General features: G+C 42.4%; 5 protein-coding genes across 5 annotated transcripts; all 5 read right to left on the bottom strand.

Annotated features, from left to right (window-relative positions):
* Positions 1 to 4,173: 4,173 nt before the first annotated feature.
* Positions 4,174 to 5,106, bottom strand: LOC140579221 (olfactory receptor 8I2-like). Its single transcript, XM_072701621.1, has one exon. It carries the CDS (start codon positions 5,104 to 5,106, stop codon positions 4,174 to 4,176), a length of 933 nt encoding a protein of 310 aa, XP_072557722.1.
* A 4,930-nt stretch (positions 5,107 to 10,036) lies between these two features.
* Positions 10,037 to 10,969, bottom strand: LOC111841429 (olfactory receptor 8U1-like). The gene has a single exon (XM_023807156.2). The coding sequence runs from the start codon at positions 10,967 to 10,969 to the stop codon at positions 10,037 to 10,039; it is 933 nt and encodes a 310-aa protein (XP_023662924.2).
* Positions 10,970 to 14,256: 3,287 nt separating this feature from the next.
* LOC111841412 (olfactory receptor 8A1-like) lies at positions 14,257 to 17,603 on the bottom strand. Its single transcript, XM_023807117.2, has one exon. It carries the CDS (start codon positions 15,351 to 15,353, stop codon positions 14,346 to 14,348), a length of 1,008 nt encoding a protein of 335 aa, XP_023662885.1. The 5' UTR covers positions 15,354 to 17,603; the 3' UTR covers positions 14,257 to 14,345.
* A 54-nt stretch (positions 17,604 to 17,657) lies between these two features.
* On the bottom strand, positions 17,658 to 20,049 carry LOC111841413 (olfactory receptor 52B2-like). The gene is made up of 2 exons (XM_023807118.2): positions 19,942 to 20,049; positions 17,658 to 19,832 (listed from the first exon to the last, which is right to left on the bottom strand). Exon 2 carries the CDS (start codon positions 18,630 to 18,632, stop codon positions 17,700 to 17,702), a length of 933 nt encoding a protein of 310 aa, XP_023662886.2. The 5' UTR covers positions 18,633 to 19,832; positions 19,942 to 20,049; the 3' UTR covers positions 17,658 to 17,699.
* Positions 20,050 to 21,710: 1,661 nt separating this feature from the next.
* On the bottom strand, positions 21,711 to 22,643 carry LOC111841431 (olfactory receptor 8I2-like). Its single transcript, XM_023807158.1, has one exon. It carries the CDS (start codon positions 22,641 to 22,643, stop codon positions 21,711 to 21,713), a length of 933 nt encoding a protein of 310 aa, XP_023662926.1.
* Between the last annotated feature and the right edge of the window lie 3,104 nt (positions 22,644 to 25,747).

Genomic DNA, 25,747 nt, shown 5'->3' with positions numbered 1-25,747 from the left:
ACGTTGAAGCTCGCCAGTGTTCATGATAGCTACTTTTGGTTCTCAAACAGACTTCTCCTGAAGCCTGACTGTAAATGGCAAATGTAACATTTTTTAAAAATCATCCAGTGCTGTACTAGTATTCAGCCATCAGCTGGTCTAGTTGAGCTCTCAGGTCTTCACTCATCGCCAGGTTTGTCAGAGACAGCAGGATGCTAACAGGTCTTGATTTTCTCTTCTTCTGGCCTCTTTATGCCACTGGACTGTGCTGTTGATTGCTGTGATTTCTGACGTAATCATGGTCCCTGCAGACAAGCGGCACTCCTGTGTCTAATTAATCACAGAACTAATAATTCTAATAATAGCCGATAAATAACAATGATCTGGACAGGCAGATATGGTCTCGGCTGGTGTTCTGTTTGCATATTCAATGAGGGAGTGGAACTATGGCCTGAATTTGCCTTTAATAAGTAAATTACTTTATTACTTTGATAGGACATTACTTTATGCAGATTTATTTCACTTTGGATTATTCCAGAACATGTTACGAAAAGGAACACGGTTCAGCTTTTACATTTTTTTTTGTGTGATTCTCTAGTGTTTTCAGTTTGGTTATAACATTTCAGTTTTCAGACATGATATGCTGTAGTATCCAAGTTGTGAGAAGATGAAGTAATATTTTAGTGAGATTAAACTTCATATGCAGTTGACTGATGTGGTGGATGGAGAGACGGACGTATCTTCATGCCGGAGCAAGCAGAGGTCATGAGCCTGGCTTCTCTGATGCTGATGGCCCAAAAACTACACAAAAATTCACTCTTCAAAAAGCTACAGTATACTAACCCTGTCTTCTTCCTACACATGTGCATTCTGTTTGTGTTATGTGGTTTTAATCTGATATTTTATTTTGGGATGATGGCATTATAGTGTTTAAAGGCAGCAGGCATTCCGTCCATTTTCAGGGGTGCACTAAATTTGTCTCTTACATCCCGAAGCGTCCTAAACCGGTAATCAAGGGATTGGATGGTACAGTCCACAATAGCATTGAAAAAGTTAGTATCAAGGCGCTTCAGTGCATCAGACAAAAGCTCATCAAGCACTTCATCAGCAAAATGCCTTTGGGTGGCCCTGAATCTTTCCTGCTGCAGTACAGCCTCCATATTCATTTCCTCACAGATATCTTTGGCAGCATTCTGTGCAGCAGCAAAGCCTATTGACATGAAATTCATCAAAGATACATTTGCCTTCATTAGCAGATCTACAGCCACACCCAGTTGCATTTTGGGAGACTGTACAAGCTTGTTTATGGTGTTCACTTGGTGGGTATCAAACCATACCACTGTACAACATTGGACATGATAGGACCCAATCTCCTCCCCCCAGCACACAAGGAACATGTATTTCACTTAGATTTTTCTCCAGAAGCCTTGCTTTTACACTTTTTAAAATTTGCTTTTCATGTTGGGCGTCATGATGCATGGGGTGCGGATCGGTGAAACAGGGAGCCGGATGGAACCCGGGCAGGTTGAAGGCAGGAGCTGCAGAGGCCACAGGTGACCGCAAGGCCGAAGCCGGAGGGACCCTCACAGGTGTCCTCTCCCTCTGCGGGATACCGAGAGATGGGGTCCTGGCCGGGATCTTTTATGATGGGGTGGCGGTCAGGACTTCCCACCGGAGGGGTCCATTGGTACAGTAGTCAGGGAAATCCCTGAGGGGTCCCACTCGAGCTCCTCCTCCACTTTCACCGAGGTGGGAGGACCGGTGGTCCGACAGTCACGGACCTCCTCGGGAACAGGAGCCTGGGGCACAGGAACTGGAATAGGAACCTTGGGGACTGGAGCCGGAGTAGGAACCACGGGAGCAGGCGCACCCTCGGGCAAAGTGGCAGTGGCTTTGGGCACATCCTCGGGTGAAGTCGCGGTGCCAGGTTGGCGGAGACTTGGGATGCTGACCTGGGCAAAGTGGCGGCGAAGACGTGGGGTATGAGCACTGCCGGGTGGAGTATTGGGAGGGGCTCTTCCCGACATGCAGCAGGGGAAACAGCGGAGACTGAGATGGACCCCAGGAAGATACCCAGCGTCTTCTTTTTTCCTGCTGCTTTTGGCGGAGCCTGGGGCACTTCCGGCAGCTACATTAGCGGACCAAAGGGCAGTCCACAATCCAGGGCTACCCGCCACATCATTGACTCCGCCATCCCTCTCCTTACAGTATCTGCCACAAATTTTTGCACACCTCTTCCCCGAGGTGAGAGTTCTTGGACAGAGACATCTCCTCCAGGACATCCCTCGTCTGGATGGCAATGGCTCGAGCAACGGTACACAAACTTAAATACACCAAGCTGTTTAACAACTAGAAACTGCTGATGACACGGGATTCCACACGAAGTAGCGAGGAGGGCATGGCACACAGGAGGATCGGCACGAGCAGGGCATGACATTGGAGCCATTGTCGTAAGACTGTCTCCTATACCAGTGTTTCCAAACCCGGTCCTTAGGGATCCACAGACGGCCCATGTTTCTGCTTCCTCCCAGCTCCCTGCCAGAGACCCAAGGACTAGATTGGAAAACATGTCCTATAGTCTTTAAATGGAATATTTAATTCCTTCAACTTTTTAATTATCAGGACAGACAAAGCAAGGCCTGTCACGCACACCGGTCACGCACACCTCGCTCCACGAGGACTGCCACCAGATACTCCACAGATCAGCAGTAATTGCACTTCTCGCCTCCCTTCTCAGCAGGCATGCAACTCAGTGGGCTACGGCCATCATCCGTTCCGGATCCAACATAGGCCACTCTTACCCTGAATTCACTCACCAATTCTGCACTACTTTTTGTCATCCGGATAGTGAGGTGGAGACTAATTCGAGGTCCCAGATCTTTCTCTGTATTTTCTGCCCAAAATTCTGACAAAACCTTTTGTCCCAGAAGTGACAAGAAATCCCAGGAAGTATTCTCTAGTGTTGGTGCCATTCTCACTGACCAGATGATGATGGACATCTGTTCCTGGTGGGTAATATCTAGAGTGCAGTCCAATATAAGCGAGAAATATTCTTCTTCTTTCTGTATTTTGTACTTTTGTACTTGTATTTTCAAACTGACAGAGTGAATGAGTTAATTTCGAATGTTACCAAAGTAGCTGGTTTGGCTGTAATGCTGAGTTTGAACATGCTGAATATGATAATTCAGAACTGAGTCAAATCTAGCATGAAGCTCCACTTCCTTCATGAAATTCCTATTCCCTGATTGGTGGAAAGCCCCTAAAGCTATTTTTTTTCTCAACTAAAGACAGAATCTCATAATGACATCTCTGTAATGTTGGATTAATTTTGATTAATTAATTTGGATTAGTTTGAATCGGTCTCCTCAATATCATTTCCATCCTTTCAGTGTCTGTTTGAGCACTGGGCATTCTTCTGTGTCAAAAGATCGATAGAGGATGTTAGTGGGTTGAGATTTGTCAGGTGGCAGATGCAGACTGGCCATCAGGAAGTTTGGGAATTTTCAAAGTGGGCTTGTGAGGACCAGTTTTTATTTTGTAACCCCGGCATAATATAATTGGTGGCTAGCCGGTTGAATGTAAAGGTCAAAAAAGAAAAAAGAAAAAAAAAAAAATATATATATATATGTGTGTGTATGTGTTGTTAAAAGTATAATTTTCATTAATATTGAGAGCAAAGTCCTTCCAGGCACACAAAAGTGCAATTAAAATTGAACCCCTTGCTATTTATGTAATCAGAGTGAACATCAAATAAATGCATATACTTGTAACAGGGTGATTTTCCTGGCCTGGTAATATGCTTATTTTTCCAGAGATACAATATGAGTGGTGCAGATATGTCATATGTGGAAAGGGCCTCTGTCAGCGACCTGTCACAAAGACAGAGCTTCTGTGGGATGTAAGTGCTTATTAGCTTCTCTTATTAGGCCAAATGTATTTATTGTTTACGTCAGAAAGATAGATATCTTTATTGTCACTCTTAGGAAAACAAAGACGTTTTGTTTGGCACTATCTCCAACCCAGCATAACATACAATATACATGTAAACAGAATAAACAGGGCATATTAAAAAGACTAAAATACTTAAATACTAATTAATTCAACGTCAGAACCCTAGATTCGCTTAAATGTGGCTCATTTTGAAATTGCAAAGGTTACTCAAACAAAACATTGAGAGGAAGAACATTCTGGAATCTATGTCAGCGCACGGACTTTCCTGCTGAGCAGCCTCCAGACACTAAAACGAATCTGCTTCAGCTTAATGCCATAAATGAGGGGGTTCAGCAGGGGAGGGATGATCAGATACTCTATGGAGAAGAAGTTATGGAGACCCTGCAGGCTGCTGCTGGATCCATAACGTGCATATAAGGCATCAAACACAACAGAAAGACTGAAGCTGCTCAGAGTGATCAGATGGGGCAGACAGGTCTCCATGAACTTGCTCTGTTCTGCTTTCGATCGCACACATGTCCTGATGATGTGGAAGTAGGAGATTACAATCAGCAGTGCTTGGATGAAATGAGAGATGACTAATACATATCCATATAGATTATTCACACTGGTGTCTACACAGGAGAGCTTCACTACATCCCAGTTTGTGCAATAAAGCTTATTTATCTTGGACCCACACAAAGGTAGCCTGACCATTAGAAGAACTGCAATTAAAATCTCCACAAAAGATAACAGCCAGGGTACCAGGAGTAATTTCCCTACCTTCCCCTGGGTCATAATGGGGTGATACTGCAGTGGGTTACAGATTGCAACATACCTGTCATAAGCCATTACTGTTAGATTGGCGAGCTCACATAGAATAAAAGAGTAGACCACGAAAATTTGAGTTACACATGCATTGTATGAGATAATATGTGAATCTGATAAGAGGTCCAGCAGAATCTTGGGGTAGAAACCTGTAGCACCATAAATCCCATTGACACACAGATTACACAGGAAGATGTACATGGGCTCATGCAGAACCCTGTCCAGCATGACAGTCACAACCAGAGTCATATTCACAAAAATTGTGAACAGGTAGATGAGAAATGAACAGGAAAAATAAATCAGTTTGTTTGTTCTTGTGTTGTTCAATCCATTGAGGGAAAAAACAATTTCACAAGAAGAATTTTCCATTGTTGATGATCAGAATAAGACAGGTCTTACTTTTTAAAATATGATTCTTTTGTCATGAAGCATAAATGAAACAAATCCTCAGGATCAGGTCAGACACACTTAATTGGAGTTCGTACCTTTAACTAGTCGTGCATCCAATGACAACTGTTGATCTACTATATATATAAAAAAAGAATAAAAAATATCCTGAAGTGAAAACATTAGATGCTTGAATATAATGTGATTACTTAGAAAGACAATCTATGAGCATCCTGTCCAACAGGGCTTGATTGTGCCTAATGATATACATTCTTCATTTTCATCCAAAGTAGGATTCTAACCTCTGTGCTGGCCTTTTTATGCTCCCAGACTGTGCTGTTGGCCATCGAGATCTGCTGTGTCATCTCTGTCCCTACAGACATGAGGTCCTCTAGCGTCCAATTTGTCAGAAGATGAAGTCATACTTGGGTAAGATTAATCTTCATGTGCAGTTCACTGGGAATTTAAAAGGAATAATTAGGATTTTATGTATTTTGTGGGGGTGGCACGGTGGTGCAGTGCTTTGCACTGTCGCCTCACAGCAAGAAGGTCCTGGGTTCAAACTCTGGGTCACCCAGGGTGTCTTTCTGTGTGGCATTTGCATGTTCTCCCCATGCATGCATGGGTTTCCTCCTACAGTCCAAAGACATGCAGATTAGGTCAACTGGCTACTCTAAATTGCCCATAGGTGTGAGTGTGTGTGGCTGTTTGTTTTGTATTTATGTATTTTGAGTGATGACAGTTTGTAATCACATGGCTATATGGCTGATGTGGTAGATGGGCAGAGGGACGTATCTTCAGGAAGGAGCCTGCAGAGGTCATGAACCTGGCTTTTCAGGTTCTGGAGGCCCAAATCCTGCCCAGAGATTCAACCTTTATACAGCTTAGATATAAAAGTCTGTCTTACTCCTCTTCTTATGTATTCAGGATGTTGGGTTACATCTCTATGTGTGTGGAGGTGATGCTACGATTATATAATTCCTTGGTAAGACCCCACCTAGAATATTGTGTGTAGGTTTGGTCACCATACGTTAAGAAGGACATTGCTGCCTTGGAAAGGGTGCAATGGAGGGTTACGAGAATGATTCCTGGTCTTAGAGGAACAGCTTATGAGGAGAAGTTAGCTGAGCTGAGTCTGTTTAGCCTCAAGCAAAGGAGACTAAGGGGGGGACATGATCCAGGTATATAAGATTCTAACGGGTCTGGATGCTGTTCAGCCAAATGGCTATTTCAATATTAGTTTAAATACTAGAACTTGTGGCCATAAGTGGAAATTAGCGGGAGAACATTTTAAAATGAATTTTAGGAAGTACTTCTTTGCACACCGTGTAGTTAGAGTATGGAATAGTCAATGGAATACGTTAGGTCTAACCGAAATTGGCAACATTTATATCAAGGCATAAAGGAGAATTTAACTGATTAACTTTCCCAAAGAAAAAGACATGTGTTGGTCACATGATGAGGGGGCGAAGCCAGTCAAGGCCTGTTTTTATTCTGTAACCCCGGCATTATATAATTATTATATAATTAGTGGCCAGCCGGTTGAATGCAATCGTCAAAATATAGCAAGGAGACTCCAGCTCCCCCCAGTCAGCAGTAAAATCCTGGGCTGCATTTTGTTGCCAGTTCACCCCTGTAAGATGGAAGTAGGACATGTTAAATCTTTAAGTAAAAATAAATGTTATAAGATCCATCAGAAAGGAGGTGGCAGGCCCCCTGGGGGGTGACTTGGTTCAGGTGTCTCCATTTCCTCTGACTGAGACAAGACTTCTCAAGCTGCACCGAAATACTTCAGAATAGCACTTAAAAAGACAACACACAAAACCAAATTTAACAATACAATAACTAAATCCTTTGCCTTTTATTAAGCAGAAATAAAGGCTTTCACACTTAAATATTCTAGTGCCAATGAGAAACTATTCCCAGTTTCCTGGTATGAATCCTGTCCAGTCCTTGCGTGCCACTGCCACAGTGCCACTACTCACTATGTTTGTGTGCCATAGCGTCTGTCGTCAGACCTCCCTGCGCCTCCCCATTGTGTGGCTTTGTGTGATGGTTGGTACTTGTGTTTCATCCTTTTAAGGGTAACAGGGGGCTTCCCCATCAAGCAGTCAGTCTCGCTGTTTCCTACCACTGGGATATCAGGCTTTGTCAAGCGCTACAGTATTTGATCCAGTAAACCGTTGTATCCACTTAAGCGATAACCAGGTAACCAAACATGTCCACTTAGGTGGACTCCACAGTATATATACTGGCTAAGGGCTCCCCAGATCAAACCCCCACTTTTTTTTGCAAACACAAAATGGTTAAATTAATGAAGATTTCTTCACAGTATTCTGGTTGACTTTTCTTCTTTGCCTCTTTTGGTGTTTCTTTCTTCAGGTCTGGAGGAACTCAAACACCACATTTCCACCTTTTCAGTAGTCTGATTGTCTGTTTGAACCTCAATATTTGGCAGACTGCCAACAGTAGCTGGCAGTAAAGGCTATTCTTGTGTCAGTCCACAAGGGGGCTCCCATGATAGCTCAACTAAAACCTACCTGGAGTTTAATTGCATCTTCTAGTTGTCCCATCCTAAAAATTGCAGTGTGGGGGCCCCCTGGTGGCTTGGGTGGCACATGCTCGGGTGAAGTCGCGGTGCCAGGTTGGCAGAGACTTGGGATGCTGACCTGGGCAAAGTGGCGGCGAAGACGTGGAGTATGAACACTGCCGGGTGGAGTATTGGGAGGGGCTTTTCCCGACATGCAGCAGGGGAAACAGCGGAGACTGAGATGGACCCCAGGAAGACACCCAGCGTCTTCTTTTTTCCTGCTGCTTTTGGCGGAGCCTGGGGCACTTCCGGCAGCTACATTAGCGGACCATAGGGCAGTCCACAATCCAGGGCTACCCGCCACATCATTGACTCCGCCATCCCTCTCCTTACAGTATCTGCCACAAATTTTTGCGCACCTCTTCCCCGAGGTGAGAGTTCTTGGACAGGGACATCTCCTCCAGGACATCCCTCGTCTGGATGGCAATGGCTCGAGCAACGGTACACAAACTTAATATACACCAAGCTGTTTAACACAACTAGAAACTGCTGATGACACGGGATTCCACACGAAGTAGCGAGGAGGGCGTGGCACACAGGAGGATCGGCACGAGCAAGGCATGACATTGGAGCCATTGTCGTAAGACTGTCTCCTATACCAGTGTTTCCCAACCCGGTCCTTAGGGATCCACAGACGGCCCATGTTTCTGCTTCCTCCCAGCTCCCTGCCAGAGACCCAAGGACTAGATTGGAAAACATGTCCTATAGTCTTTAAATGGAATATTTAATTCCTTCAACTTTTTAATTATCAGGACAGACAAAGCAAGGCCTGTCACGCACACCGGTCAGGCGATCTCCACGAGGACTGCCACCAGATACTCCACAGATCAGCAGTAATTGCACTTCTCGCCTCCCTTCTCACCGGGCATGCAACTCAGTGGGCTACGGCCATCATCCGTTCCGGATCCGACATAGGCTACTCTTACCCTGAATTCACTCACCAATTCTGCACTACTTTTTGTCATCCGGATAGTGAGGTGGAGACTAATTCGAGGTCCCAGATCTTTCTCTGTATTTTCTGCCCAAAATCCTGACAAAACCTTTTGTCCCAGAAGTGACAAGAAATCCCAGGAAGTATTCTCTAGTGTTGGTGCCATTCTCACTGACCAGATGATGATGGACATCTGTTCCTGGTGGGTAATATCTAGAGTGCAGTCCAATATAAGCGAGAAATATTCTTCTTCTTTCTGTATTTTGTACTTTTGTACTTGTATTTTCAAACTGACAGAGTGAATGAGTTCATTTCGAATGTTACCAAAGTAGCTGGTTTGGCTGTAATGCTTAGTTTGAACATGCTGAATGTGATAATTCAGAACTGAGTCAAATCTAGCATGAAGCTCCACTTCCTTCATGAAATTCCTATTCCCTGATTGGTGGAAAGCCCCTAAAGCTATGTTTCTCTCAACTAAAGACAGAATCTCATAATGACATCTCTGTAATGTTGGATTAATTTCGATGAATTAATTTGGATTAGTTTGAATCGGTCTCCTCAATATCATTTCCATCCTTTCAGTGTCTGTTTGAGCACTGGGAATTCTTCTGTGTCAAAAGACAGATAGAGGATATTAGTGGGTTGAGATTTGTCAGGTGGCAGACGCAGACTGGCCATCAGGAAGTTTGGGAATTTTCCAAGTGGGCTTGTGAGGGCCAGTTTTTATTTTGTAACCCCGGCATAATATAATTGGTGGCTAGCCGGTTGAATGTAAAGGTCAAAAAAGAAAAAAATAATAATATATATATATATATATGTGTGTGTGTATGTGTTGTTAAAAGTATAATTTTCATTAATATTGAGAGCAAAGTCCTTCCAGGCACACAAAAGTGCAATTAAAATTGAACCCCTTGCTATTTATGTAATCAGAGTGAACATCAAATAAATGCATATACTTGTAACAGGGTGATTTTCCTGGCCTGGTAATATGCTTATTTTTCCAGAGATACAATATGAGTGGTGCAGATACAGTATGTCATATGTGGAAAGGGCCTCTGTCAGCGACCTGTCACAAAGACGGAGCTTCTGTGGGATGTAAGTGCTTATTAGCTTCTCTTATTAGGCCAAATGTATTTATTGTTTACGTCAGAAAGATAGATATCTTTATTGTCACTCTTAGGAAAACAAAGAAGTTTTGTTTGGCACTATCTCCAACCCAGCATAACATACAATATACATGTAAACAGAATAAACAGGGCATATTAAAAAGACTAAAATACTTAAATACTAATTAATTCAACGTCAGAACCCTAGATTTGCTTAAATGTGGCTCATTTTGAAATTGCAAAGGTTACTCAAACAAAACATTGAGAGGAAGAACATTCTGGAATCTATGTCAGCGCACGGACTTTCCTGCTGAGCAGCCTCCAGACACTAAAACGAATCTGCTTCAGCTTAATGCCATAAATGAGGGGGTTCAGCAGGGGAGGGATGATCAGATACTCTATGGAGAAGAAGTTATGGAGACCCTGCAGGCTGCTGCTGGATCCATAACGTGCATATAAGACATCAAACACAACAGAAAGACTGAAGCTGCTCAGAGTGATCAGATGGGGCAGACAGGTCTCCATGAACTTGCTCTGTTCTGCTTTCGATCGCACACATGTCCTGATGATGTGGAAGTAGGAGATTACAATCAGCAGTGCTTGGATGAAATGAGAGATGACTAATACATATCCATATAGATTATTCACACTGGTGTCTACGCAGGAGAGCTTCACTACATCCCAGTTTGTGCAATAAAGCTTGTTTATCTTGGACCCACACAAAGGCAACCTGACCATTAGAAGAACTAGAATTAAAATCTCAACAAAAGACAGCAGCCATGGCACAAGCAACAATTTCCCCACATTTCCAGGGGTCATAATGGGGTGATACTGCAGTGGGTTACAGATTGCAACATACCTGTCATAAGCCATTACTGTTAGATTGGCGAGCTCACATAGAATAAAAGAGTAGACCACGAAAATTTGAGTTACACATGCATTGTATGAGATAATATGTGAATCTGATAAGAGGTCCAGCAGAATCTTGGGGTAGAAACCTGTAGCACCATAAATCCCATTGAGACACAGATTACACAGGAAGATGTACATGGGCTCATGCAGGGCTCTGTCCAGCATAACAGTCACAACCAGAGTCATATTCACAAAAATTGTGAACAGGTAGATGAGAAATGAACAGGAAAAATAAATCAGTTTGTTTGTTCTTGTGTCGTTCAATCCATTGAGGGAAAAAACTATTTCACAAGAAGAATTTTCCATTGTTGATGATCAGAATAAGACAGGTCTTACTTTTTAAAATATGATTCTTTTGTCATGAAGCATAAATGAAACAAACCCCTCAGGATCAGGTCAGACACACTTAATTGGAGTTTGTACCTTTAACTAGTCGTGCATCCAATGACAACTGTTGATCTACTATATATATAAAAAAAGAAATAAAAATATCCTGAAGTGAAAACATTAGATGCTTGAATATAATGTGATTACTTAGAAAGACAATCTATGAGCATCCTGTCCAACAGGGCTTGATTGTGCCTAATGATATACATTCTTCATTTTCATCCAAAGTAGGATTCTAACCTCTGTGCTGGCCTTTTTATGCTCCCAGACTGTGCTGTTGGCCATCGAGATCTGCTGTGTCATCTCTGTCCCTACAGACATGAGGTCCTCTAGCGTCCAATTTGTCAGAAGATGAAGTCATACTTTGGTAAGATTAATCTTCATGTGCAGTTCACTGGGAATTTAAAAGGAATAATTAGGATTTTATGTATTTTGTGGGGGTGGCACGGTGGTGCAGTGGTTTGCACTGTCGCCTCACAGCAAGAAGGTCCTGGGTTCAAACTCTGGGTCACCCAGGGTGTCTTTCTGTGTGGCGTTTGCATGTTCTCCCCGTGCATGCATGGGTTTCCTCCCACAGTCCAAAGACATGCAGATTAGGTCAACTGGCTACTCTAAATTGCCCATAGGTGTGAGTGTGTGTGGCTGTTTGTTTTGTATTTATGTATTTTGAGTGATGACAGTTTGTAATCACATGGCTATATGGCTGATGTGGTAGATGGGCAGAGGGACGTATCTTCAGGAAGGAGCCTGCAGAGGTCATGAACCTGGCTTTTCAGGTTCTGGAGGCCCAAATCCTGCCCAGAGATTCAACCTTTATACAGCTTAGATATAAAAGTCTGTCTTACTCCTCTTCTTATGTATTCAGGATGTTGGGTTACATCTCTATGTGTGTGGAGGTGATGCTACGATTATATAATTCCTTGGTAAGACCCCACCTAGAATATTGTGTGTAGGTTTGGTCACCATACCTTAAGAAGGACATTGCTGCCTTGGAAAGGGTGCAATGGAGGGTTACGAGAATGATTCCTGGTCTTAGAGGAACAGCTTATGAGGAGAAGTTAGCTGAGCTGAGTCTGTTTAGCCTCAAGCAAAGGAGACTAAGGGGGGGACATGATCCAGGTATATAAGATTCTAACGGTTCTGGATGCTGTTCAGCCAAATGGCTATTTCAATATTAGTTTAAATACTAGAACTTGTGGCCATAAGTGGAAATTAGCGGGAGAACATTTTAAAATGAATTTTAGGAAGTACTTCTTTGCACACCGTGTAGTTAGAGTATGGAATAGTCAATGGAATACGTTAGGTCTAACCGAAATTGGCAACATTTATATCAAGGCATAAAGGAGAATTTAACTGATTAACTTTCCCAAAGAAAAAGACATGTGTTGGTCACATGATGAGGGGGCGAAGCCAGTCAAGGCCTGTTTTTATTCTGTAACCCCGGCATTATATAATTATTATATAATTAGTGGCCAGCCGGTTGAATGCAATCGTCAAAATATAGCAAGGAGACTCCAGCTCCCCCCAGTCAGCAGTAAAATCCTGGGCTGCATTTTGTTGCCAGTTCACCCCTGTAAGATGGAAGTAGGACATGTTAAATCTTTAAGTAAAAATAAATGTTATAAGATCCATCAGAAAGGAGGTGGCAGGCCCCCTGGGGGGTGACTTGGTTCAGGTGTCTCCATTTCCTCTGACTGAGACAAGACTTCTCAAGCTGCACCGAAATACTTCAGAATAGCACTTAAAAAGACAACACACAAAACCAAATTTAACAATACAATAACTAAATCCTTTGCCTTTTATTAAGCAGAAATAAAGGCTTTCACACTTAAATATTCTAGTGCCAATGAGAAACTATTCCCAGTTTCCTTGTATGAATCCTGTCCAGTCCTTGCGTGCCACTGCCACAGTGCCACTACTCACTATGTTTGTGTGCCATAGCGTCTGTCGTCAGACCTCCCTGCGCCTCCCCATTGTGTGGCTTTGTGTGATGGTTGGTACTTGTGTTTCATCCTTTTAAGGGTAACAGGGGGCTTCCCCATCAAGCAGTCAGTCTCGCTGTTTCCTACCACTGGGATATCAGGCTTTGTCAAGCGCTACAGTATTTGATCCAGTAAACCGTTGTATGCACTTAAGCGATAACCAGGTAACCAAACATGTCCACTTAGGTGGACTCCACAGTATATATACTGGCTAAGGGCTCCCCAGATCAAACCCCCACTTTTTTTTGCAAACACAAAATGGTTAAATTAATGAAGATTTCTTCACAGTATTCTGGTTGACTTTTCTTCTTTGCCTCTTTTGGTGTTTCTTTCTTCAGGTCTGGAGGAACTCAAACACCACATTTCCACCTTTTCAGTAGTCTGATTGTCTGTTTGAACCTCAATATTTGGCAGACTGCCAACAGTAGCTGGCAGTAAAGGCTATTCTTGTGTCAGTCCACAAGGGGGCTCCCATGATAGCTCAACTAAAACCTACCTGGAGGTTAATTGCATCTTCTAGCTGTCCCATCCTAAAAATTGCAGTGTGGGGGCCCCCTGGTGGCTTGGGGTACCTGTGCAGCCACACATCCAGCCTGAATGAAATGATACATATTTATTCCTTCATTTTCCATACCAGCAGCTTCCATGCATGGTAACAGTCTATCCTGGACATAACAGGTACAAGGCAGGGAATAATTTCATCACCAATCCACTGCAGGGTGTCACACCATTCACACCTATAGACAATCTGGCAGCTCCATGTCACCTTAGCTTATTTTTGTGCTGAGGGAGGAAACCCCACGACGACATGGGGAGAACATGCAAAGTCCACACACAGAGCCGAGGGGGAGACTCGAACCCTGATCTCAGGAGGTGGGAGGTGACTCACCATGGTACCCCCATGCCGCCCCTGACGCCTTTTCATTGGGGGAAAATCATTCAGCAGAAAAAATGCCCCCATTAGGCTTTCTTTGCATTTTCTTTGCATTTTTAGCTGTGATGAGACTGATATTCATCAGTAAAGCAACAGCAGATTTACAACAAATGTATTTAATGTTTACCTGAGAGACATAGACATCTTTACTGTCACTGAAAACAAAGAAGTTTTGTATTATCTCCAACCCAGCACAACATACAATATACATTTAAATAGAATAAACAGAGCATATCAAAAAATGACTAGAATACTTAAATACTAACAAATTCAGTGTCAGAACCCTAAATTTGCTTAAATGTTGCTAATTTTGAAATTGTCATGGTTACACATAAAAGGTTACTCAAACAAACCATTGAGAGGAAGAACATTCTGGAATCTATGTCAGCACACTGACTTTCCTGCTGAGCAGCCTCCAGACACTCAGACGAATCTGCTTCAGCTTCAGACCGTAAATGAGGGGGTTCAGCAGGGGAGGTATGATCAGATACTCTATGGAGAAGAAGCTACGGAGACCCTGCATGCTGCTGCTTGTTCCATAGCGTGCGTACAAGACATCAAATACAACAGAAAGAGTGAAGCTGCCCAGAGTGATCAGATGGGGCAGGCAGGTCTCCATGAACTTGTTCTGTTCTGCTTTCGATCGCACACATATCCTGATGATGTGGAAGTAGGAGATTACAATCAGCAGTGCTTGGGTTAAATGAGTAATTAGTATTCCATATCCATAGAAATTATTCATACTGGTGTCTGTACAAGAGAGCTTCACCACATCCCAGTTTGTGCAATAAAGCTTGTTTATCTTAGATCCACACAAAGTCAGCCTGACTATTAGAAGAACTCCAATTAAAATCTCCATAAAGGATAACAGCCAGGGTGCCAGCAGCAATTTCCCCACCTTCCCCGGGGTCATAATAGGGTGATACCACAGTGGTTTACATATCGCAACATACCTGTCATAAGCCATTACTGTTAGATTGGACAGTTCACATAACATATACGAATGGACTAAGAATATCTGAGTTACACATGCGCTGTATGAGATAATGTGAGATTCTGATAAGAGGTCCAGTAGAAATTTGGGGTAGAAACTTGTAGCACCATAAATCCCATTGACACACAGATTACACAGGAAGATGTACATGGGCTCATGCAGAACTCTGTTAAACATGACAGTCACAACCAGAGTCAAATTCACAAAAATTGTGAACAAGTAGATGAAGAAGGAACAGAAAAAATAAATCAGTTTGTTTTGTCTTGTGTCATTCAAACCACTGAGGAAAAAAATCATTTCAGTAGATGTGTTTTCCATATTAGGCACTCGACAAAAACACACAAAAATACAGTTATTCTTTTTACATTTACTCCTCTTTTTGGCAAGAAACATCACAAATATTTTGACTCTGGAATAGAAGGTGAGGCACACATCACAGCATCTCTGTGCTTTTAAATCTTCATGCACCCAGCTTTGATCAAATCAGCAATAACAAGGATCAAACTACAATCAATGACAGATTTCAGAAAAAAATATAGTCAGATGTGAAAATATTAAAGACTTGAATATAATGTGATTATTTTGAAAGACAACATATGTGCAAAATGCCCACCAGGCTCTGAAGGTGCCTAATGAAATTCATCCTCGATCCCCACCCAAAAGTAGATGTTTAATCTCTGTGCTGCTCTTTTTATGCTCCCAGACTGTGCTGTTGGCCATCGAGATCTGCTGTGTCATCTCTGTCCCTACAGACATGAGGTCCTCTAGTGTCCAATTTGTGCGAAGATGAAGTCATACTTTGGTAAGAATAAACTTCATGTGCAGCTGACTGGAAATTTAAAAGGAATAATTAGGATTTTATGTATTTTGAGTGATGACAGGTTGTAAATACATGGCTATATGTGGTGGATGGGTTGAGGGATGTATCTTCAAGCAGGGGCCTGCAGAGGTCAGGAACCTGACTTTTTAGATGCTGGAGGTCCAGAACCTGGAGAGTGATTCACCCACTGAATAGTTGGAAAATAAAATCTGTGTTACTCCTATATCTCTGTATCCAGTTTCACATTTAACAACAGGATCCATTTAATCTAATTTTCTAACAGTTCCCACATCTCTTTTGTCAGTGGATCTAATTATACATCAACTCCAACCAAAAACTACAAAATTTATATGAAGCCATAAAGGAGAATTTAGCTGATTAACCTGCTGACAAGTACAATGGATTGTTCCGGAACAATTATTTGGAAAATAGTCACTGGTGAAAAAACAGCTGGTGCCCCTGAAAGAGACACAAGTCGGTCACATGATGAGGGGGAGGAGCCAGTCAGGGAGCCAGAAAGGCCACAGAGAGTCACTGCAGGCAGACTGCTGTGCCTCAGTCTGGGCTTGTTCGCCCCTCCATGTACAGATGTAGGGAGACCAGAGGGTTTCATAACATGTCAGTGTGGTGTCATGTGCTACAATGGCGCATTTTGTGTTTGTTTTTTGGTAGCTTGTGGAGAGTGAGAGGCTGATGCTTCATTTTTATTGGTTGTTTTTAAATTTCTAAGGTACATTTTACACGTATTTACGAAAACTGATAAAATCTTTGAATTAGTTTTTTAAACAAAGACGAATACTTCCAGATCCACCAAAATACATTAAAAATGAAAACGTGTAGAAAAATGATCTGTAAAAAAATCATTGGTTCCCTCACCTTCTGACATATGAGGCTGAGAGGAGACAGACAGCTACTGTGTAATGTGAGGGTTTCTTAGCTTCTCTGGATTGAAATGTATTTTGTAGATGTATTTTGTATTGGGGAAATTATTCAGCATTGAAAAGTGCCCAAATTAGGCTTGCAGCTCTTAGATTTGAGATGCCTGCTGCCCAAAGCAGTTTATTTGGTGAAAGTTTTCATAGGGTGATTACCAGTTTGGGGGAATTTTCCTTCAATTTCCAGAATAAGTGTAATGATTTATCTATTTTATGCACTGTTGGGTCGTAGAGGTGAAGGAGATATAAGACCTCATAGGGTTTGTTTGTGTTTTTGTTTAGTCATTGGTACAAATCACAATTCCTCCTTATAATAGAGACATGATTATGACGTGGCAAAGAGGAGTTATCCAGAAAAACAATGACAGGAAAGAAGAAGAGAATAAGGGTTACAGTGTTCTGAGTATGAAGAAGGGGATTTATGTTACTGGACAAGGGTGGGCAGTTTAATGCTAAATATGCTAATGGTACTGGAGCTACAGGGCAGACATGGCTGTACAACGAGCCTGGCAGCATGACACATGCATAAAGTGATGGGTCAGGGTGGGATGGACTACACCTCCGTATCCCAGTAGGTGGAGTGAGAGTCATGTGACCTATGATTAGCCTCTTATTGGAGGCAGCAGGTGACAGCTGCGTTATAGTCCCCCACAGGAAGCAGTAGACATCAGCATTGATTATTACTCTCATTGCTACAGACTGTGGTGTGCAATATATCTGTGAGGGACACAAGGGGGCGCAGCTTCTCTATTAAAGCCTGAGCTGTGAGAAGGCTGATCATCACCAGCAAAAAGGCAGCAGCTGAATTTCTGCCAAATGCATTTGAGGTTCTCATCAGCATTAGAACCTCACATTTAGCACAGAGCTCCTGTCATGCTTCAATATGACTCATTTTGAAATCACTAGTTACACCTTAAGGGTTAATGAAAAAAAAATACAGTCTGTCACCGTTTTTGTTTATTGGGAGGAAGAACATTCTGGAATTTATGTCAGCGCACTGACTTTCCTGCTGAAAAGCCTCCAGACGCTCCGATGAATCTGCTTCAGCTTGAGGCCATAAATGAGGGGGTTCAGCAGGGGAGGGATGATCAGATACTCTATGGAGAAGAAGTTACGGAGACCCTGTAGGCTGCTGCTGGACTCATAACGTGCATATAGGACATCAAATGCAGCAGATAGACCATAGATGGCCAGAGTGATCAGATGGGGCAGGCAGGTCTCCATGAACTTGCTCTGTTCTGCTTGCGATCGCACACATGCCCTGATGATGTGGAAGTAGGAGATTACAATCAGCACTACTTGGGTTAAATGAGTAATTAGTATTCCATATCCATAGAAATTATTAATACTGGTATCTGTACAGGAGAGCTTCACCACATCCCAGTTTGTGCAATAAAGCTTGTTTATCTTAGATCCACACAAAGTCAGCCTAAGCATTAGAAGAACTCCAATTAAAATCTCAGCAAAGGATAACAGCCAGGGCAGAAGCAATATTTTCCCCACATTTCCAGGGGTCATAATAGGGTGATACTGCAGGGGTTTACATATTGCAACATACCTGTCAAAGGCCATTACTGTCAGATTGGACAGTTCACATAACACATACGAATGGACTATGAATATTTGAGTTACACATGCGCTGTATGAGATAATGTGAGATTCTAATAAGAGGTCCAGTAGAATCTTGGGGTAAAAACTTGTAGCACCATAAATCCCATTGACACACAGATTACACAGGAAGATGTACATGGGCTCATGCAAAATTCTGTCCAGCATGACAGTCACAACCAGAGTCATATTCACAAAAATTGTGAAAAGGTAGATGAGAAATGAACAGGAAAAATAAATCAGTTTGTTTGTTCTTGTGTCGTTCAATCCATTGAGGGAAAAAACAACTTCACGAGTAGAATTTTCCATTGTTGAGCTCAAAAGATAATCAGAATAAGACAGGTCTTACTTTTTAAAATATGATTCTTTTGTCATGAAGCATAAATATAACAAACCCCTCAGGATCAGGTCAGACACAATTCCTCGGAGTTTGTATCTTTAACTAGTTGAGCATCCAATAACAACATTGATCTACTATAAAAAAAGACACAAAAATATCCTGAAGTGAAAACATTAAATGCTTGAATATAATGTGATTACTTAGAAAGACAATCTATGAGCAGCCTGTCCAACAGGGTTTTAATATGCCTAATGATATACATTATTCATTTTCATCCAAAGTAGGATTCTAACCTCTGTGCTGGCCTTTTTATGCTCCTAGACTGTGCTGTTGGCCATCGAGATCTGCTGTGTCATCTCTGTCCCTACAGACATGAGGTCCTCTAGCGTCCAATTTGTGAGAAGATGAAGTCATACTTTGGTAAGATTAAACTTCATGTGCAGTTGACTGGGAATTTAAAAGGAATAATTAGGATTTCATGTAATTTGAGTGATGAGAGTTTGTAATCACATGGCTATTTGGCTGATTTGGTGGATGGGCAGAGGGACGTATCTTCAGGAAGGAGCCTGCAGAGGTCATGAACCTGGCTTTTCAGGTGCTGGAGGCCCGAATCCTGGCCAGACATTCAACTTTTACACAGATTCTTTTTTTTTTTTTTTTTTTACACAGATTCAATATAAAAGTCTGTCTTATGCCTCTTCATAGGTATTCAGTTTCACATCTAACACCAGAATCTGTTATTTTAATCTTGTAGGTCTCACATGGTGAGGGGGTGGAGCCAGGCAGGGAGCCAGGAAGGCCACAGACAGCCATTGCAGGCAGACTGCTGTGCCTCAGTCTGGGCTCGTTCGCCCCCCCTCCATGTACAGATGTAGGGAGGCCAGAGAGTTTCATAACACCTTAGTGTGGTGTCAAGTGCTTCAGCGGCTCATGTTTTGTTTGTTTTTTGGTGACTTGTGAAGATTGAACCTAATGAATCCATTTTTTTTTTTTATTTTGAGATCATTTCTAATGTCTAAACAAAAATCTGTTCCCGATCTGTTCTGTGACACTCCCAAAGGAGATTATTCGGTTTAAGTTTCGTAGGGTGTAGCACCCTCACTGGAATGACGGAGGCACGAGATAGAGTCAAAGACGGGGTTTATTCTGGTCTGAACAACCCGTGAGAACTGCTCACAAAGAAAACAAAGAAACTTCGCATTAAAACAAGTTCCTTCACCTTTCTCATACATTTGAAACAATACATTGATCACAAATAAAATATTAAAGTCCGCAAACCTCGTGAGCTGACGTCCATGAGAGGCTAAATATTTCTTATGGCTGTAGTTTCTTCTCAACATTGCTTTGTTTATTTCTTCTGTTTTTTTAACTTTTATTTCTCTTTCCTTTCAGTGGCGTCAATCTGCAACGCTGTGCGGACAGCATGAGCGCAAGCAAGAAAAGGGGTCGGGCGGAACCTTAAACCACAATAATCATTCCGTCTGTAATTCACCACTAGATGGCGGAAAAACAGTAAACAGGATTAACAGTTCAAAGAACATTAAATGCAAATGACTGTTACATAGGGAGATGAACGATCTGGGAGAATTTTCCTTGAAATTCTTGGTACAATAGGCTCCTAGAGCCAGGGCTGCACCATGGGGGTTCTGGGCTGGGGGGGGGGGGGCTAAAGCAGCCCCCGGAAACTGCTGAGCACCCACAGCAGTACATCGTAAAATATCTTAAAATATTGTAACATCACCAAAGTTATTGGATTAAGTGGACGACTGTGTAAATGTATATTTCATCTGTTTAAAAAATGCAGAAATGACGTGGTCATTATGAGCATGTCATGTGACCAGACGTGTGCTCACCTTGCAAGTTCACGAATCAACAATAACACCTTAATTGTTTTACGATGTTTAATGGTGCCTTAAAAATCTACATGAGAACAAGAGAAAAAGCAACCTGAGACTCATTTCCTTAAACTCCTGGCAAACAAATAATCCTGAGGTCAGTCGAATAATAGACTCATTTGCAGTCTACCACAGCAACGGGCGGATTGAGCTCCTTAAGCATTTTAATGTAAATGAAACGATTGATTGATTAGACTACCTTTAAAGGTACCATTTATGCAATAGTACATCATTTATGCAATAGTACAATTACTGCTACTCACTGAAAAGTACCCCACCCAAATGCATTAGCTCCTCTGTACAAAACATTCTGCCCCCCCCCCCTGTCTAAGGTGAAGGAAATATAGTATCTCATAGAGTTTGTTTCTGTTTGTTTAGTGTTTGCTGCAGACCACAATACCACAGTTGAATAGACACATCTTTATGACTCTGCAAAGAGGAGTTACCCAGAAAAACAGCAAGACAGGAAAGACGATCAGCATAAGTATTACACTGTTCTGAGTATGAAGCAGGGGCTTTGTGTTGAAAGACCAGGGCGCACATTCTTATGCATAGAATGCTAATGTTACTGCAGCTACAGGCCCCCACACTGCCATAGAGCACTGGTTCTTAAACTCCTTAGAGTGTGTGCCGCCTCAAAAATATTAGGCTTTCTGTGAACTAGTGATGATGAAAAAAGGTGTCCCCTGGAGGGGAACCCTTCATGTCCCACTGGTGGTGCACATGACAGCATGACACACACATAAATTGATGGGTCACACTGGGAGGGACCGATAAACCTCCACATCCCAGCAGGTAAGGTGAGAGTCATGTGACTATGATGCTGACCAATGATGTGTGTCTAAGTGGAGACAACCACCTCAGGAAGCAGTAGGCCCGTGTTGTTTAACGATTTCATCACTGCAGTTTGCAGTGTGTGCTGTCTCTGTGTAAATCTGAGGTGTGAGCAGTGAGAAGGCTGATCACCAGCAAAGCCACAGCAACTGAATTTCTGCCAAAGGCATTTGAGGTTGACATCAGTGGCGGAGCCTCAAAATCGATAAACATCTTCCTTATTTATAAATATGATTAATTTGGAAATTGTTGTCAATCAAAGAAATTTTTCACAGACTGTCAGCATATTGTTTATTGAGAGGATGATATTTCTGCAGTCTATGTCAGGGCATTAATTTTCCTGCTGAGCAGCCTCCAGACACTCTGACGAATCTGTTTCAGCTTGAGGCCATAAATGAGGGGGTTCAACAGGGGAGGAGTCACGAGGTACTCTATAGAGAGGACATTACTGAGAGCCTGCAGACTTCCGTTGGAAAAAAACCATGCAACAACTGCATCAGATACAGCAGACAATGAGAAATTGACCAGAGTGATCAGATGGGGCAGGCAGGTCTCCATGAACTTGTTCTGTTCTGCTATCGATCGCACACATGTCTTGATGATGTGGAAGTAGGAGAATACAATCAATAGTGCTTGGATCGAATGAGTACCAACCATTACATATCCACATAGATGAATAACACTGGTATCTACACAGGAGAGCTTCAGCACATCCCAGTTTGAACAATAAAGCCTTTTTATCTTGGATCCACACAAAGGTAGCCTGATGATTAGAAGAACTGAAATTAAAATCTCAACAAAAGATAACAGCCAGGGTACCAGGAGTAATTTCCTCACCTTCCCCGGGGTCATAATGGAATGATACTCCAGGGGTTTACATATTGCGACATACCTGTCATAAGCCATCACTGTCAGATTGGCCTGCTCACATAGAATATAAGAATAGACCACAAAAATTTGAGTTATACATGCATTGTATGAGATAATATGTGAATCTGATAGGAGGTCCAGCAGAATCTTGGGGTAGAAACCTGTAGCACCATAAATTCCATTGAGACACAGATTACACAGGAAGATGTACATGGGCTCATGCAGAACTCTGTCCAGCATAACAGTCACAACCAGAGTCATATTCACAAAAATTGTGAACAAGTAGATGAAAAAGGAACAGAAAAAATAAATCAATTTGTTTCGTCTTGTGTCATTCAAACCACTGAGGAAAAAAATCATTTCAGTAGAAGAATTTTCCATTTTTGACACTCAATAGAGAAACAGAATAAAACCTGTCTTACTTTTTAAGATATGATTCTATTGCCATAAAACATCATAAATGTACTAACCCTCAGGATAATAAGACTGGGCACACATCATTGGATTTTGTGCCTTTTAATGCCTCGTGCATTCAATCACAATAAACAGTAGATTGAAGAAACCAAAGTTTCCGAAGGAAAAACATTAAGGACAACGCAATTACCTAGAAAATCAGTCTATGTGCAACCTATCCGCCAGCTTTTGTACGTGACAAAAATATTCTTGATCCTCAACCAAATAAAGACATTCATCCACTGTGCTGGCCTTTTTATACTCCCAGACTGTGCTGTTGACCATCGAGATTTGCTGTGTCATCTCTGTCCCTACAGACATGAGGCCCTCTAGTGTCCAATTTGGAGAAGATGAAGTCATGCAGTTGACTTGGACTTAAAAGAATAATTAGAATTTTATGTATTTTTAGTGATGTCCGTTTGCCTGCCGCCCAGTCCCTTCCTCACCACCCTTTAATCTATCTCTTGCCCATGGTCATGTTCCTACTGCCTACTACAAAGTAGCGGCTGTCACCCCATCCTTAAAAAGCCTGGTCTTGACCCAATTAACCTTGTCAACTACTGCTTGATTTCTAATCTTCCTTTCTTTTCAAGAACATTGGATCATGTAGTCTCTTCCCAGCTTCTTACTTATCTTCAAAATGAAAGACTCCTTGAACCACTTAAGTCCGGTTTCCACCAATTCCACAGCACAGAAACTGCTTTAGTCTTAAATGGCCTGTTTGTTACTACTAACACTGGTGCCAAAAGCCTTCTACTTCTGCTTGACTTAAGAGCGGCCTTCGATACAGTCTCTCACCTTATTCTAGTACAAACTTAGGAGTTTGTGGGGCAGCTCTTGACCTGTTCATCTCATATCTCACTGACAGAAAACATTTCATTACCCTATTAGTTCATAAATCAGACACATCAGTTATCACACGTGGCGTCTCCCAGGGCTCTGTCCTGGGGCAACTGCTCTTCATCATTTATATTCAACCCTTAGGCCAGATCATTCGCTGCTTTAATCTAATTTTCCATCTCTATGCCGATGACACACAGACCTACTTCAATACTAGCTCCAAAAACAACTTGCCACTTGCATGCATTGAATCACATGTTTTTGAAATCAAATAATGGATGAGCCAAAATTTTCTAAAACTCAACAGTGATAAGACAGAATTGTCTTTGGAACAAAATCCACACTCAACAAAATCAGGCCGATTACCCTCCAATTGGACCACACCACCATCTCCCCTTCTCCTCTGGTTGGCAAGACCTTTGACCCAACTCTCAGATCACAGAAAGCGGGTTTCCTTGTCGTTCCACATATAAATAAAGTGACAGTGGGCGGTAAAGCATTCTGCTATAGGGCCCCTAAGTCATGCCCTGACTGTTCTGATCCTTCCGTGTGCCACGCCCCCTTGTTTACCTCATGTGGAATCCTCTTGTTATCAGCTGTTTCTAGTTGTGTTTAATTAGTTGGGTGTATTCAAGTGCGTGTCAGTGTATATTTCGTGAGTCCTTCTGTTGTTTTGTGAGCTTGAGTGTTTCATACTTTGAATAAATCCTACGTTCCCCTGACTCCCTGGACTCCTGCTGCTCTTTCCGCATTCCGTACCAGTGAGTTGTGACACCCTACAGTATGTTATGGAATGGTTTACCAGCCTACATAACACACCGTAACTATGGCTGCTGGTGCTGCTATACATGTATTTTATCTACTATGCTTCTCCAATAATGTGTCAACGCATTTTCTGACCATCAATGCTCTCTGTCTTCCCACAAGTCCAGATGAGATGGAGTCCAGGTTCAGTCCCATGGAGGGGTGACATCGCGAATGGGACCTACGAATTGTATCATCGTGGGTGCAGCCTTCGGTGCCTCCCTATACAGACCAGTGTGGAAAACAGATAGATGGACTTTGGCCACCCTACACAGGCCAATGTGGATAATGGACTCATTTCTCTTTTCTGTTTTCAGTAATGTTAGTATGCCAAGGGGGATTGGGCAGCCAGTTGACCTTGGATGCCTAGAGGTTTTTTTCTCTCCTTACTTGGGAGTTTTTGGTTCCTCTCCTCCATTGTCATCTAATTTCTTTCCTTCCTTTTGTCAGTTTGTATTACTCTCTCTAATGATGTTTAATGTATCACAACACATCCATGTGAAGTGCCTTGGGACGACTGCGCTATATAAAAATAAATTGAATTAAATTGTTTAGTCTTCGCTACAGACCACAATTCCTCATTTTAATAAACATATGATTATGACTTGGCCAAAAGGAGTTACACAGAAAAACAGTACGACTTGTAAGAAGATAAGGATTACAGTGTTCTGAGTATGAAGCAGGGGCTTTATGTTACAGGATAAGGGCAGGCAGTTTTATGCTAAATATGCTAATGGTACTGAAGCTACAGGCCCAAACTTAGCTGTAGAAGGAGCCTGGCGGCATGACACATGCATAAAGTGATGAGCCAGGTGTGGATGGGGAGGCACAGTGGGTAGCACTGTTGCCTCATATCTCTGAGACCAGGGTTTAAGTCTCTGCCACGGCTCCATATGTGTGGAGTTTGTATGTTCTCCCCATGTCATCATGGGTTTCCTCCAGATACTCTGTTTCCCTCCCAGTCCAAAAACATGCTGAGGTTAATTGGAGTTACTAAATTGCCCATAGGTGAGTATGTGTGAGTGAATGGTATGTAAGTGTGCCCTGTGATGGGTTGGTGCCCTGCTTTGTGCCCATAGGCTCCAGACTCCCTGCAACCCTGAATAGGACAAGTGGCTGCAGATGATGGATGACAGGGGGTGGGGATAGACTGTGTCCCAGCAGGTGAAGTGAGAGTCTTGTGACCAATGATTATCCTCTTATTGGAGGCAGCAAACAACAGCTGCATTATAGCCCCCCACAGGAAGCAGCAGACATGAACGTTGATTATTACTCTCATCACTATAGACCACAGGTGTCAGACTCCAGTCCTGGAGGGCCAGACCCCTGCACATTTTTGGGTTTCCCCTCGTTTAACACACTTGATTCAACTTCTTGTGCTAATTACC

Source organism: Paramormyrops kingsleyae, chromosome 17, assembly GCF_048594095.1.
Source record: "Paramormyrops kingsleyae isolate MSU_618 chromosome 17, PKINGS_0.4, whole genome shotgun sequence".
Taxonomy (NCBI): domain Eukaryota; kingdom Metazoa; phylum Chordata; class Actinopteri; order Osteoglossiformes; family Mormyridae; genus Paramormyrops; species Paramormyrops kingsleyae.
This window is presented reverse-complemented; position numbering and strand designations above follow the sequence as displayed.